This window comes from Platichthys flesus, chromosome 16 (assembly GCF_949316205.1).
Source record: "Platichthys flesus chromosome 16, fPlaFle2.1, whole genome shotgun sequence".
NCBI classification, from domain to species: Eukaryota; Metazoa; Chordata; class Actinopteri; order Pleuronectiformes; family Pleuronectidae; genus Platichthys; species Platichthys flesus.
Window position 1 is genome coordinate 6,051,076 of NC_084960.1, and position 16,755 is coordinate 6,067,830.

Here is a 16,755-nt window from a genome sequence, read left to right on the forward strand (position 1 = left end):
TCTGTTGAAATATGGATGAAGCGATGAGAGCGATGAGAGCGATGAGAGCTTATAGTTCCCCATTCTCATCCACAACCTCTTCATCCCCCTCTCCTCCGTCTGATCTCTGTTATCCCGACTCCCCTCCGTCCCTTCTGAGCCATGAGGGTGTTGTTTGTGTCCTGCTCAGGGGAGCAACATGAAATTTAATATAGTTCACATATTGCACACATTCTCCCAAGGAAGCGTCTAATTAATTTGATAATGTGCCAGCTCACTATGAGCATCTCCCATCAAGACCTCCAAGTATTGTCTTCTCTTTCATTAGATGAGGCAAATTTTACAGAATAGTATAATTTGCCAGCACTATTGTAGCCTGGATTATTTAATCACAACAGACTAGTTCTGGTCCATCTTGAATGATATGATAATACATGCTGCAGGCAGCTACTGAAGGACCAGTACATGAATCACAGTTTTGAAAACTGAGAGCACACGTTATGGGACCATGTGGACGTGGCCCTGAGGAACTCTGTCAGCTACCATCTCTTTTCTTGCTCTGTTTCGTATTCTCTCGGTATTCAACTTTTTGAAACTAAAACTTTAGTAGCACTTAAATGGAACTTACTTATAGCACTTTGTAGTTTTGCATTATTTTGAAGAAATCGTACTTTCTTGATTCTTGTCGTCCAAGGTCTGTACCCTCAGGGTTGAATGCACTTATTGTAAGTTCCTTTTGATAAAAGCGTCAGCTAAATGAAATGTGATGTAATGATTGTAAATAGTACATGAATAGAACCAGTACCAGTCTGAAGCAAACAATATCCAGCTCCTGCTCCTCTGGCATTGACTCGCTGTCATAGTGGCTCCAAGGAGGTGGGAAGTTGGGGGGTGAGATCACAGAGCAGATGGTGTCACCACATGTGTCCATCCACGTTGCTGTATGACTGGGCACATGACTTCAGGGGTTCGAACAGTCGGAGACACAGACGACTGTCAGTATCTCTCTTTTCATGCTAATGCGAGGGTTTTTGCTCGTGACAAGAGTTAGAATACATCACGGATGGGGGGGGGGGGGGGGTTGCTAGCTGGTTAGGATGGCCGCTGGTCACGTCACAGTCTGACTAGTCCCTGCAGATGTCAGCCGCATCGTCCTGTCATCACAAATCTCTGTTTTCTTCTTCTCCTCTCTCCCTCTGCCTGTTTCCAATCCTCTGACTCTGTGTCCAATCCAGACTAATGGCTTGTGAGTACTCTCCATGTGGCGCTATCCACTGACACACAAAACTCTCTAAGTTTCTGATGTCCCCCCTTCTCTTCCCACCTTTCTCCTTTTCCCCTGCGCTTTTCATTTTTTACAATTTATTTTGTGCACAGTTTTGTGCTCTCACTGACATCCTCTTTCACCCCCGCCTCGCGACTATACTCAGTTTATATTGGTCTCCCTCGGTCTGTCTTTCAGCTTCCTTCGTTCCGTCTCACTGAGTCATGTCGCTCTTTCTCTATCTCCCACACACACACACACACACACACACACACACACACACACACACACACACACACACACACACAAAGAAAGTATTGGCTTATATTTCCCATGGCGTCTGCAATGCATTCAGCTTCACTAGCGGCAGCAATGTACTGGAGCAAGGCACCTGCTGTGCTGAGCTGATATGAGGTGAAATGCATATACAGTGAGACACAAACACACACACACACACACATACACACACACACACACACACACACACCATGAGCTTTCAAATGCTCAGATATGGATGAAAAACATAATCACCCACTGTCTTACAATGCAGACGCTGTGCATAATGAAGTCATGTGTTCTACATTTTACCTGCAAATAATGGGTTTGTACAAACTCTACGCGTAACACACACACACACACACACACACACACACACACACAAGTATTGACACAGACAGTTTGCGTTGTTTCGGTGGCTAAAGGGAACCCGTCTGCTCCTGTTGCCTTGGTTACAGGCCCTAGGCTTGTCTTGCGGGGTGCTCCAGGTCGCTGCCTGTCGTGTGAGTCTGTGTGTCCGTCTGTCCCGGCCATATGTGTGTCTGTGTGCATCTGTGTGCTAGTGTGAAGGGGATTACAATTATCAAATGACATTACAGTTTCATTCCAAACAGTATAAATATATATTTTGCCGTCAACAAACATTCAAGCAGTTGCTGAAATCGTCCAACAGGAAAAGTGTGAGACCGAAATTCAATTGACACATTTGAATTCGGGTCAAATCAATACATGCTTGATTTCTTTGAACCACTGATGACACCAAATATGTTTCTGTATTTTCAAATCTTCATCAGCAGGGCGAACCTCCACTGATTTTACAGAGAACATAAGGACCCTCCTCACCCTCCTCACCCTCCTCACCCTCCTCATCGTCCTCATCCTCCTGACTCCCAGGCTGTGATGTTTAGACTCAACCTGCCTGTGTCTCCACTTTTATTTATAAACCGATCAAAACCACAGCTTGTCTTCCTATTGCCGAGCATATGCTGACATGACAATGTGCACTTCTTCCCTGAACTGCATGATGGGATACAGCAGCCAGTAACGCTGAGACTTTATCTTTGAGGAATACGATGCTAATCTCCCAATTCACTGTGCGTCAGGTGAAACTCGCAGAAATTAGATTAGAGAATACACCAAAGTAAAGTTGATGTAACTTTCTAAACTTTAATCTTTGTCTGTCGGCGTGAAGCTGATTTATTCAAATCAAAGCTGTGTGGATAAAAGCAGAATTTAAGAAAAACAGCCTCGATTGGATTAAAGGTTTTACATCACAGCGCCATCATTTAGCATAATACAAAAAAAGCAGAAGCACAAAGATTTCACGTAGCCTTTCCTGTTCTGAAATGGCGAATGATCGATAGAGTGACCAACTGATTGACCGCTAACAGGATTGATGACCATCACCAAGAGTGAGCAAACTCTTTTGTTAAAACCAAATAGGTTTTTAAATAAGTGAATCGAGTAGATAATGAAGAATCAATACCAATGACACCATCACTTCAGAGCTGTGAACAAGAACACGGACAGTTTAGGAACATGAGAAAGAATTCAGTCATTCATCCATCACCTTTACTTTGGTAGAAATCACATCGAAGCTTCCTTCAGACCCAAGGAAGAACTTTCTTTATCAACTTTATCTTCAGACACTCCTTCGAGAAAGGACTTATATGAAAGACTCAGGGAGGATGCAAATATATGAATACACTCCCTCATATTTCAAATCGTTTTGTTTAATGTGAGGGGAGGAGCACACGAGCGACTGTGATTATATCCTCATGGGCAAACTTATTCTTTGGAGCTGGTTACACTGGCTGAGATAAGCCCAGCAGCACTGTGAACATACAACCCAGTTTGCTTGAGGCTTTTTAAGATGGTGGTTTGCTTGTTCTACTCAACGCTGCACTGTGTGTGTGCTGCTTTGGCTGCAGAGGTTCCGGGAGGGAAAGGTTCATGAGGATATTATGAACGTACTCTCTCTCTCTCTCTCTCTCTCTCTCTCTCTCTCTCTCTCTCTCTCTCTCTCTCTCTCTGGAGTCACCTTCTGTCATACTATTTGAGTTGGACCACAAGCTCTCAGTTGTACGTTGTCTGTAGTGACTGCACATAACCTCCTCATTTCAGTGGAATCCAATATATATATATAATAAATTGTAATATTAGGATAGGTAACAAACAGTTTTTTCCCTGTGTTTTCTTTCATTTTGTGTGTGCTGCCCTCAGTGGAAGAGATCAGAATCATCAGCAAGAGATATTAGGCAGAAAATGAGAGTTGGCAGACAAAGGGATGGACAGAGGAACCTTCCGGAACCACAGGCAAGAGGAAACCAGGCCAAGCAGCCAGAGGGTCGGACAGAGAGAAGAGCCCGAGCCACCCAGTCAGACACGCAGACGGACTCATTGATCAATATTCCCACAAGGAACCAGGAAATTAAGTGGGATGAAAAAGAGGGATGAGAGAGGGGAGTGAGGGAGGTGTGGAGATCCCTGGCAGTCGGCCTGCCTACTTTGTCACGGAGAGAGGGAGTGAGCAGTTACAGTCCGAACCAAAGTGGGAGTGTCTGATGCCGAGGACTGTGCACGGGCAGCTTCTGGATCAGCTTCTACCTGCACATCGCTCAGTCCCACTGACAGAGCTCCTCCGGCAGCTGGGACCTCTCTGGCTGGGTCACACAACAGCAGCTGACAGCGTGGCACGCGCCACCACCACACATTTCTTCATTCGGAGACAGCGAGTTCTGAAAACACACCCGACTAGATGGGACAGGTTGTCACACACAAGTCCCGTCTGGGGATCTGTGTGTGAGTGTGTGTGCGTTTTTTTGTGCATGTTTTCTGCGCCGGTTCACTGGGACTACACATGAACTGTGTGTGTGCGAGCGTGAGTCTGTGGGTGTGAGCGTGTGACAGCGTGTGACCTATCAGGCTGTGTTCTCACTGGGAGGAGAGACAGGCACAGGCTTCAGCGCCACAGTGAGAAGCAGAACGTCATTTTGATTCACTCTCAACGAGACTGATCCCGAGGGTTTTCACAGGAACGCACAACGCACACGCAAAGACACACAAGCGCACACACGCACACACACACACAGACACATACACACACACATATGTATATATAGAAAGCTCTGTCGAAAAGCCTCATTGTAATTTACAGAGATCTCATTCAGCCGTGAGTCATCCTCTTCTTAAACGCACAAACATGAACTCACAAACAGACACAAACACACATGCACGCACAGCTGTTGATTTGGTGCATGCGTTTAATGGAGCCATTTCTTCATAATCCATTTTCTATGGATTATTTGAATGCCCCCTCCTCCTAAATAACACAAACACACACACACACACACACACACAATCTACTGTTTTACAGAAGAGAAAAGAATCCAACAGAAATAGATTTGGGTTCTTTAATTATTTACTTCAATATGAAGCCAAATTATTGTCATGCAGCAGCTTGGTCTTTTCCTGCGTCTCAGTCTATTCGCAGCAAAGAAATGAGCAGAAGCTGAAACTGAGAGGAAATCAAAAGTCTTTCAAACAGACATCAGTTAAACCTATAAGAATTTGTTTTCCACTAGATGATCCGCCACCATGTGTGTGTGTCAGTAACACTACATGTGTCTCTTACCATTCTGAATTCTGCATCACAGCAAAAAGGTTCTTCTTCCATTCCAGCCGTGGACTTTGCATGTTCTCCCTGTGTGTGTGTGTGTGTGTGTGGTTTAGGTTAATTGACCATAGGTGTTAATGTGAGAGCACTGGGTTGTTTGTTTCTGTTTGTCTCAATGTCAGCAGTAATAGGCTGCAGCCCCCCCCCCCCCCCCACGGGCCTCAAAGGACGAGCATTATAGATAATTATTTCTTCCACAGGATAAAGGAATATAATACCCTCTGCACATGGACATTCCCTGTATTCACACAATAATACCAGTGGTTTAGCAAACAGGCCCCAAACAAAGATGGGAAACTGTTCGAAAAATGCTTTTTTCATATCATAAATCCTTGTAGATAATCCAGTAATCCTCACAACATGCGAATAGGAGTTTAGAGGAGAAACAGTCACATACGGCCTGTTAGCCCTGAAAGAAGAGGAAGGGAAAGAGTGCAGAGGTTAAAATATTTAGCACATTTGAATTAATCTCAGTTTTCAGACTGCTATTGAAAACTGTTATGATTCTGTAATCAGCGAGGAAAACAGAAATACATGGACAAAATGAATAATGCACGAAGGTTATAAATTTGTTTTAGCACCAGCATCCTGCATCTTAAAATTGTTTTGAGTGAATTCCTTTTCTGTAGATGGTTTTCTGTCTTTTAGTTCTACCTTTTGTTTTCACGAATGTATCACAAAGTCGGACAAAAAGATAGAATCAGCAACACAAAGCGAATATCCCTAAATAATTTGTCATGATCGAAGACAGCGAGGTTGATAAAAGATGGAAAGCACCGAACAGAACAAAAAAAAAAAAAACGGGGATGACAGAAGAGAGCGAGTGTCAAACTAAATCTTTAGTGACACAGAGGGACAGGCATAGAAATGGGTAGTGACGTAAAGACGAAGAGGAGGGAGATGAAGAAGAAAAGGGTAAACACAGAGAGATGCCCCTTGCCTGCATCCGAAGGAGAGTGAGTCAAAGGAAGAGAAAATGAGATGCTGACGAGAGGAAAAGAGCGAGACGGGGAGATGCAATATATATGTGAGCACTTTAAGGGTAATACAGCTTCAAAAGAACAATCAAATTAAACGCTGAAGCTCTATAACAGCAGGCCGCCCTTCCTTTCTTCCTCAAAGCGTCCACGCTGTCAGACTGAGTTATAGGGCCCTCCCAGCATGATTAGGGGGAGACCAGACGGAGCCCGTGTGCTGGAATCAGCTGGGTGTGAGTCAGCCCTCCCGCTGCTCCGTCTCCCATGGGGAGGGAAGAGGTTCGGGGTCATTACGGCAAAGAGGCCGAACTGGAACCTGCGCTGATTCACTTCACACGTCGGAGCAGATGCTGCTGATACTGTCAGCTTTGATGCGCCCCTATGGAGTCCGTAGGGGTGAGGGGGGCGGCGTGGGTTGTGTAATGAGGTGTGCGTGGTGGTGGTTGTGCGTGGAGGTGGTTGTGCGTGCTCACCCGAGCTGCTCCACAAAGGCTTTTATACTCCAGACTCTGAGATATGAAGGGGTTGCTAAGAATGTTGCAAAAAAACGAGCAGCGTTCATCGCCACGGCTTCGGTCCTTTGTGTCGTGTGTTGAGTTTGTTTGTAGCTAAGTCCCAAACAAGTCTTCTTCCATGCTTTCTGAAGACATGTGTATTCTCTTTTCCTTCATCTCTCAGACTGTCTTACTCCCTCTTTAACTTCGAGTTCATGCCATGCCTCTGTTCTTGGCTCTTGCTTTGCTAATACAGAACTCAGGGCAGGCTCTCTATTTGCGCTATGGGAATGCTGCACTCTCACACACACACACACACACACACAAACACACACACTCTTGCATGCACATAAAGTTATACACATACGCAGGCCTGATTGACTTTACATTGCCTGTCGTGGTATAATATATCCCAAAGGGTTTGCGTTGTTTTTAGCTGGGAGTGCAAAACCGTCCACTGTTTGCTCGGTCACACCTGGGAACGAATAGAAAAGCTGAGAAAAAAGCAGATATAGAAGGAAGAGAGAGGAGAAGTGACACATGGGAAATTGAAATGATATTGAGGACGAAGATGGGCAGAAAGGAAAAGAGGAGAAAAAAACAAATCTGTGACTTAAATGGTGTGAGGGCGTCACTTCAAAAGTAGGGGTTGTGTTTAGATGAGGAAACAAGGGAGAAGAGACAGACACATTGTGGTGATATCGTTTCTCCCAATTTCACTCAGTTACCCCAGAGAGCTGCGCTACGAGCTAGCAGGAAGGAGAGACACGCAGAGTCATGTGTGTGTCTGTGTGTGTGTGTGGGTGTGCAGGAGTGAGACATATTGAAAACAATTATAATAAAGATGTGTGCAATCACATAATCCCTGGATGTGAGGAAATTGGGAATATGTTGGTGTGTGTATGTGTGTGTGTCATTGACAACCTATGGTTACACATTTCAGACTTAATACCACGCAATCAGAAACAAAGGCAACGTGATTCGAGGAAAAAGGTGAAGTTTGGGTCAGCGATTAAATTTAGAGCACAAGGGTTAGGAGACTAGTGGTTGTGTGTGTGTGTTTGTGTTTGTGTGTGTGTGTGTGTGCGTGTGCGTGTGCGTGTGTAGATTGTCTTCAAAGTCCACTTAGCTCTGTCTATGGCTATTATACAATTATAACATCCATCTTTTACATTTTATCAGACTTTAGAAACGATACAAACCCTTAATTACACTTTTATTTCTAAGGAAAAATACTAAAACAGTTAAGCTGGTTGTAAACCCGACAGCTTGTTCAATGTGCTTGTAAAACAATGGCTTGAGCTTTAATTGCATTTGCTTTGTTTTTCTGTGTTAATATTTTATGCATATTGTTGTATCTTTCATCTTTATCCTATAAATATTAAAGAGTTCTATCCTGTGCCTTGGAAAACTCTGTCATGCAGCAAAAACACAGGGTCGGCTGGTGAATTACTCCTCGATTTCATTCCCATTGATAAATTACTCGCTGGCAAAGTGGCAGCTGTGTGAACAGCTCGCATGATCTGTGACATGCAGATGTGAACGAGTCAGAACGTGTCGACTGAAACATGAATCTGTCCCTTTCCATACTTTGAATGGTGAGCAGAGGTAAAGGTGCTGAATGTGACTCATCGACTGTTTATAAAGATGGACGACAGGCCAGCTGCTTAAAAGTGAAGCCAAAGCGTCTCAATTGACACTTGGTGGTTAGCTGCAGTATAGGTCATGAATCCTTCCTCCTCCATGTTCACGGATGGGACAAGGACCAAATCCAAGAAGTCAAAATACACATCTAAGATAGTATTTTTCAATTTACCTATTTGAATTGAGCCAATGGTTCATATACGCATGTTTCCACACTCTGTACTGGGAAATGATACACGTGCACAGCTGTATCCTGTTAACACTGCCAAGCAGCCACCCACTCGGGTTATGTAGGAGTGGAAACCAACTCACCCCTGGTGCACAAGCTAAAGACCGACATGAACTCTGACGGAGACGCCTAAATGGGGCAGAGACATGCATCCGAGCTTAGAGCATAGTAAATGAGCTGCCTTAAATCACACTTATCTGTCGAGTTGATATAAAGTCCTCAAAGATCGGTCAGTATAAAGGCATTTTACTGTGTTGGTTAAACCTTTACGTCCGCTTTAGCTTAATTCATCTATTCCCACAACTGTAAGACAGCAGTGTGAAGGTTTAAAGAACTGAAGGAGAGAAAGAATAACTGATTCATGACCAGCCCAGGAGTCAGGTGGTTGAGCAACAGGACTGAACCCTGCCATAAAATGACTGCGAGGTCATTGAGAGGAAAGATACTCATCATAGTTATTTCACTGTAAATCTGATGATAAAACGTTCTATCATACCACATCTGTCATTTTCTGTCCTAATTTTTCTCGATAAATGTGTATTTAACACCATACCCCCCCCCCCCCTTTACTCTATAGCATGTGTATTACTGTGTAATTCTCTTCTGCTGCAATGCTCCTTAACCCCAGCCCTGTTCTTACGTGGTTCGAGAGGATTAGCATCATGGTGATCGTGCTCAACTGTGTGACACTGGGCATGTACCAGCCCTGTGAGAACATCGGCTGCACCTCGGGCCGCTGCAAGATACTGCAGGTAAGGCAGACCCCTGTGTGTGTGTGTGTGTGTGTGTGTGTGTGTGTGTGTGTGTGTGTGTGTGTGTGTGTGTGTGCAACATGTCAGCGCATAAAGTAAGAGATATAAAACAATCACTTCTTTGACAGAAGCTCAGAGAGACTCCCCCCTCTTCTTGTCACTGATTCTCACACTGTGACGCAGACACTGCAGATGAAAATATTTCCCTCCTGGAAGGTTCATATTTTCTCCTGCTCTCTGAACGGGGAATAGGGACTCTGGTTTGTTTAATATAGTCTTGTGGAAAATATGGTTGTGGACGTACAGACACACTCAAGCTTCAGCTACAGCTTTTTATTCTTAGTTTTAATGCTCTGTCAAAAACACAGTCTTAGCCCAGATGAGATAAGTCCAATCAGGAGAGACTTGAATTGAAAAATGGAAAACATTTTATTGCCATGTAAATCAATAAATGAGACTGATAGGATATGAATGAGAGTCTATTTGGCGTGGTGCGGCTATGTGCCCCCCCCCCCCCCCCCCCCCCGGGAGGACTAGATACTGATGGTGACTGATGGGATCTTGAGAACGTTGAGGATCTAAATGAGGTAAACCAGCAGCCCCTGTGCTTGTTCTCCGAATCATCGAGGCTTTCTAGGGAGAAGAAAGAGACAAACGTTTGTAGGATCATGTTTCATGTGCTCGTTACGGCCTTTGGACTCGATTAATCCTGATGTTCGACTATAGATTCACATTTCACGTTTATGGCGCATTGCTATTGTTTCCCTTTTGTTTCTGATTGTAAGCCGCGTTGGGCTGATGCAGGTTATTCAATGCTGACTTGGTAATTTGCCAACTGGCTGTGGACTCGCTGTGCACCTCAGGGATTGTAATTGCTTTTCACTGGAGCAAATTTGGCAGACTCAATTTCAGGTGTGACAAGAGTGACCTAATTCTGCCTTACATGATTTCTGTTTGGCGAATTTTAATGTCTGTTGACGGTGAAAATCTGCAGGAACCTGCATCTGAGCTCCCGGCACCGGTTTGCTTTGTATGATCTGCCGCTATATCTCATTCACCTCCAGGTCCTAAAGGTCCTTCTATTCTGCATTTGCTTAGAATGTAATACTATTATTTAAAAATCGTAATATGCTAAAATCATTTTTGTGACATTTTGCCTTATTTTAAAGTTAACTGCAAACAGAGGTGGTTTGACATGCAGCAAACGTCCACAGCTAGAATGAACTAGGAAACTACAGTAATGCTCCGTTTGACAATTTGAGAGAAGTTGAAAGTCTGGAAAATGTGTGTATGGATTTCTTAGTGTTTGAAATGTCCCTACCGCTCAGGCTGTCAAGTTCCACAGGTTTGTGGAAAACGTGATGACCCGTGTTATCCCAGCAGGATCTGACAGCGTCCAACAGAGCGTCCTGTCAGACAATCCTCGGCTTTCACGGCCTTTAAGTGTCCCCATAAATATTCAGTGGGGGTTAAGGTCAGGTGACTATGGAGGAAAGTCTGTGAATCCCTGGTCTGCAACGTTTTAATGTGTTTTATCCTCCTACTTCTCAAAAAGCTGTGAAGCAGAGGTTAGGATTGGTTCTCCTCCATGGTTAGGATGCCCAACACCAACTTAACCTGTTTAAATGTTTCAAAATCCTTAACTTTCGGATTATTTTCAGCTTGATGTGAAAATGTGCAGATGTTTTTCTTTCCTTTTGTCGACTGTAGAGATTTCAAAAAGTATCCCTTGCTGTTCTAAAACCCTGTCACACATCTTCCTGCTTCACCGTCTCTCTTCCTCATCCGACCTTCCCTTGGAGAACCATCCTCTTCCCCCATCCTGCACACTTGCACTCTGTCCCTTCCTCCACCTTTTGTCTCTCTAACAAGCTCATTGTCTCCCCAGGTAGTGTGAGGGGTCCTGTTCCAGTGGCTGCTAATGGTAACAGCAGGGATTCTGCTGACAGGGCTCAGATAGTTAGAGTGGCCCTCACATGCTTCCCCGGCCCTCTGTGAAATATACAGTGTCCCCACCTCGCTTTCATGGAGGAAAGAGACACAGTAATAGCCACAAACAATGGACACGTTACCTTAGGACCAGTTCAGATACTGTATGTGTTAAACTGGGATTTAAAGCCCCTGCAGGACCTCAAGGGTTGAAAGCCTCAGAGAGGGAAAGGCGAGCGTTGCTGTCGGGTGATGCAATCTACTACACTCCAATAAATAAATGTCAATAACTAAAAACACAGTCAGATTTAAACACGACATGGCTTTGATTGATAATCATTTTTCATGCAGCCAATCAATATATATACATGTCAGTCAAGATAATAAACTGCACTGAGAAGGAGGTCGAGACGGGAAATGGTGCCTGTTAAAGACGATAATAGAAGGAATTATTAGGTGTGAAATTGGTTTTTGAATCTACTGTTTCTGAATCTCAGCACAGGTGTTGTGTTGCAGCACTTTCACTCCTCCCTTGTTTGGTCCAGACCTTCAGACTTTTCAGTTTATAACAGGGGTGAAAGGCGTCGCAGACCGCGGGGCAAGACCGGAGGATCAAGATGTGGACCGATCGAAAAGAGGCGTCTCGTTCCGCAGCCAACTAAACAAATGTTCCGCTTGTTTGCTGTGTGTCTCTTTGTGGAGTTTAGACAATATGACTTTCAGAACAATTGCAGGAAGTAGAGACAACATTGAATACGAGAAGAAGAAAAAGAAGCACCTCAGGCGATGTCATGTTTGAGCAGAGAGGAGTTTAATGATCCTGGCAGTGATACAATAATGACATTACGGTGGCAACGACTTTAACTAAACAAACCTCTTGATTAATGTTCTCAAGGTTGATGCAGCCGATGTAGGTTATGAAGACATATATATGCAAATCATATATTATTACTTGCTCCCTACATTGCACTGTGAAACCAAAACTTATCCAACCTTTGTCCAGACCTTGTTCCGCACTTTCAGGTGTGACAACGCTGAGAGAGACTGATATAACAAAACATTGTATATCACCAGAAGTATCTAGGGTTTGTGGAATTTGGCTGAACTGACTTTGCATTGTCATTCCGTGCAAATGCAAAGTTGTTATAATACCTGAAGATGTACCTTTAGAGGATGTGCCTTTAAGTCAAAGCTTCACATGTTGAGAAAACTCACTCCCACACTGAGCAGAGTTGTCAGTTATTCCTTCTCCCGTTTGTCGGCGTCACGTTTGTCCTCACGCTGCCTTCGGTTTGATGCACTGATTGATCTCGTCAGTCGCGACTCCACATATGGAGTAAGAGACGCATATATATTATCTTAAACTGATACCAGTACCATCGTGATGGTACCTACTTACCGCCTCCTCTCCTCATCGAGCCAAATAAGCCGCTCGGTGACGACGTATGAGGTCGTTTCCAGTCCAGCTCCGATTTCAAATCATGAAGCCGGCCCCGTCAGGAGACAGCCTCCACCTCTTTACAAATCATGTTGATGATGAAACCTGATAGGCTGAGTGAAGAGGAAGCCGGCAGTGCTGGCACATAACAACGATGAATTCAGTCCCTTTCACTCAGCGCGGAGCACGGCAGGGATCTGACTCGCGCAGCCGATGTCGGATTACATGTGAAGCGTGCACGCTGCATTATTTATGAAAACATCATTTAACCAGCATGAGACTGATCTTCTCATCTTCCCCATCGGAAGCTGCCAGCTCTGAACGCCGCCTGGGGTTGAACTCACGCTTGTGTTTTTGTGGGCGATGGAGAAGGGATAGATCACATGTTAAACAGCACCGACTCCAGCCCACTTAAAAGCAGCTCACACACACACACACACACACACACACACACAGCCGTGGTCGCACAAGAGCAAATCACACAGCTCCAGATCTGATCCCTGTAAATAACGAATGCTGTGTGCCACATCCAGCGCCACTTGTCGTGCTCGGTGCGTTTCTCCGGTTGAAGCTTATTACCCCTGGTTGTCCCAATGTTCTGCAGATCAGTGTTCTCTGGCCGGCTGTGGGCTGTTGTCGAGTCCCTAGTTTGACATCTAACTTTTGCCTGAAACCCACGAAAGGTAATAACCTTAAAGTGCTTGTGGAAAAATTGTTTTCCCATCGCACCACACGTATAGTTTTTTTGGCGTGTGATTTGTTGAGTGACTCTATTCTCAGGGCATAGTTACTGAGCTGCAGCTGGAGAGTCCTTGTGATCTATAAAAACCTCTATTCTGATGCCTCCGGGACGGTGATGGCCAGAGGCACTGTGTGTTTGGGTTGTGCGTCCATCTGTCCCACTCTTGTGGACACAGAACCTCAAGAAGGCCATGAGGTATTTTCTTTCTGGACAAACGCTTAGTTGGCCTCCAGTATGAACTGCATTGATTTTGGTGGTCAACAGTCAAAGGTCAATGTTGCTGTGACCTCACAACACACATGCTTTACCTTGTGAATGCAACATCTTAACACATCCAGGCAATCCAGATGTGGCACAATGATTATCTTGAACTCATTGATCCACTGATTAGGGTTTGTTGGTCACTGGGACCTTACTAAATAACTTAATGGATTACAAAGGTCAAAGGTCAAATTTATCTCATATAAGTTTGGGAAAAAAATGTTTTTAGGGTGAAACAGCATCGAGTGACAATTTTTGACACAGTCGCCTGCTTGCATTGTTTGTTGTTTCCTTTAGACTCAAACTCATTTATTGTTGAGGTTGACAGTTTTGGAACAGAGGAAAAAAAAACCTTCGCCATCATCACAAAGCCAAATTACAACAATGATTTAATTTAGATTCCCAGGCCTTGTACATTTCCGTGTCAAGAGGCAGCAGCCCGGGTTACAGGCTACAGCGGGCAGCAGCACACAGTCGAACAGCCCAGGGCGAAACACTGGGAAGGAGCTTTGTTCCAAAAATATCATCAGAGGTTAACTAGTGATCTGGACATAACAATGCGAGCAGGACATGGCAGAGATCATATGTCACATTAACATCGCTCTTCTTCTGTGTTTTTCTTTCTCCAAGGTTTGACCTGGATCTCTGATACTCTCCTTATTTTTCTGTTCACCTCTAACTTCTCTTCTGAGTCAAGACTTTCCTCTTTGTTTCAGCATTTAATCAGCTCTGACTTTCCCGGTAGAGGAACCGCTGCATTTCTTTTCCTTTTTCTGTTGTATTTTGTTTTTATTTACAGCTTTTAACTCCATTTGTATGACATATTAACCTCAATTCAGTGGTCTTATTCACCAGACTACAATTTAATCTCACGTTTTACCTATTGGGCTTTATTTCCATCTTAGTTTACAATCATTTTCTACAGCTGTTTTTATGTTAATTGTATGTTTTCATGTCTTCTATGTAAATTCATTGTTGTAAAGCACTTTGAGATGCATGTAGGAAAGTCATTGTTAATGAGGGAACACACACAAACACAATAAAGCCCTGTTGTGTTAGTGTGCTATCAGTGTGTGCTGTTTAAAAGGTCAGTTGAAAAATAACAAATTTGACACTTACTGTAGAGTGTGAATATGCCACAGAGTAAAAACTACCTTTGAAATGTGAAATAAAGCAAACCATGGCTCGTTCAGAGTTGACACGTGATCAGAACTCAGACAAATTGTTAGTTTCTTTTTACGGTCTCTCCATTTATTTTTCTACAACCCTGTTGATGACAACTAATGATTAAATTTTTTCAATCCAGACAATTTGTTCTCACCAGAGACGACGTGTGCTCCTCGTTCAGTCAGAAGCTGGAAACCATTCTTGAGCCGACTAATTTCACGCACACACACAAGAGAGAACAGATGTCTGGTTCAATGCGTCTTCATTCCAGCCCTGTCTCCCTCTCTCTCTCTCTCTCGTCCCGTGCAGGCCTTCGATGCCTTCATCTACAGCTTCTTCGCGTTGGAGATGGTGGTGAAGATGGTGGCGCTCGGGATCTTCGGCCGTCGCTGTTACCTGGGAGACACCTGGAACCGGCTGGACTTCTTCATCGTCATGTCCGGGTAGGGAACCTTCCACTTCTGAGATGACTTAGGTTCATGACTGACTTTGTTCACTTTGACTTAAAGTCTGGATTATGTTATAGGAAGGGGTTTAGCACGTATGGAGCTTAGCTGTGACCACGTGATTTGTAGTCTTCCTGCTTTCTTTGTTGAAGTCTGACACTGTTACTCCCAGCCAGTCTCCACTGCTGCTTACACTGTATCTTTTTGTGCACTGGATTTCTAAGCTCTAAGAAGATTAATGGAGCTGTCAATTGTTGTTAAGCATGCAGCGAGACTTTTTTATTCACACAAGACATTTCGGGATTTTCTTTTTTTCCCCTCGCGTCTGGTTACGGTTGATGATGCAGGATGACATACCGTCAAAAATGGCTCATGTATAAGTAACCTGTCAGTCCATGTGACTTCCTGTTTACAGCTCAGGGTTTGTTTATCAAAACTGTGCATGTGTATAGAACACTAAGCTACAGTAAAGAAAAGACACACTGTCATTCACCTCCAGTCTGCATCCATTAAAGTGCATGTCTGACCCCATATGGTACTAATGCAGGCAGCTGCTGTTCATGCAGTTGCTTATTTTAAATTTGTTAATCCATCAAAAGATACTTTAGAATGCTTTCGATATTTTAAAATTATAAATTGCAAAAGTGTGCAGAGTAGAAAATATAAAAGATCAAAATATAATGTAATTTTTATGGGTTCAAATGAGGATTCTGTGCTTTGGTGTGATTGAAAACCATTTTTAAAAGAAAGGAAGGGACAACAGATGGAAACTGGGACTCCCTTGGTAAGTTTGTGTGAGATACCCACTGCTGAGACCCTAATAACACCTGACCCCCCCAACAGACCCTCCACTTCTATCGTCACATATTGAGTCATGCAAATTTTACTTGATCTTATTAAGTCTCCGTCTCACATGCTGCCAATTCAGAAAGCACATACACACACGCTTGATGAATGCACATGCACAACAAAAGCAAACACACCTGCTCAAACACCTGCTGCGAGGCCTGTGAAATGAGAGGCTCAGACATGGGTGATCAAGCAAGTGCCCTTGTGTTTGTGTGTGTGTGTGTGTGTTTGAGAGAGAGAGAGAGAGAAAGAAATGAACAGGGAGAGCTGCTGGTATAATAGCAGACAGAGAAAGCTGGAGCAACAGAGTTACCATGGAAGGTGGAGGGACATTTATCTTCATTTGAGCGGAATCAGTTTATACCCAGTGGATGCTCATCGTTTGTGTGTGTGTGTGGGGGGGGGGGGGGGGGGGGTGTGTGTGTATGTGGCGCAGATCTACACACAGAGATTATCCGTCAATTTACGCATTCCGCGTGTGTTTAATCTGTGCATGTGTGAGTCCATGTTTTTATGTGCGAATGCCTCCGTCTTCTTCTCTCCTCTTGGCAGCCTCCATTAGATTAGCGTCGAGGCTAATTGCGGAGACCAGTGCCAGACCAAATCACAGCCGACAGTCTGCTATGAGCTCC

At 44.1% G+C, this 16,755-nt stretch overlaps 1 protein-coding gene across 1 annotated transcript in view; it reads left to right on the forward strand.

The window, feature by feature from the left end:
- The first annotated feature begins 9,180 nt into the window (after positions 1-9,180).
- The window catches only part of cacna1ia (calcium voltage-gated channel subunit alpha1 Ia), a 67,993-nt gene continuing 60,418 nt past the window's right edge, over positions 9,181-16,755 (forward strand). Inside the window, exons 1-2 of the mRNA XM_062408551.1 lie at positions 9,181-9,291; positions 15,138-15,271. Of these exons, the coding sequence (XP_062264535.1) occupies positions 9,202-9,291; positions 15,138-15,271 (224 nt within the window). The 5' untranslated portion in view covers positions 9,181-9,201. The remainder of the gene's footprint in view (positions 9,292-15,137; positions 15,272-16,755) is intronic.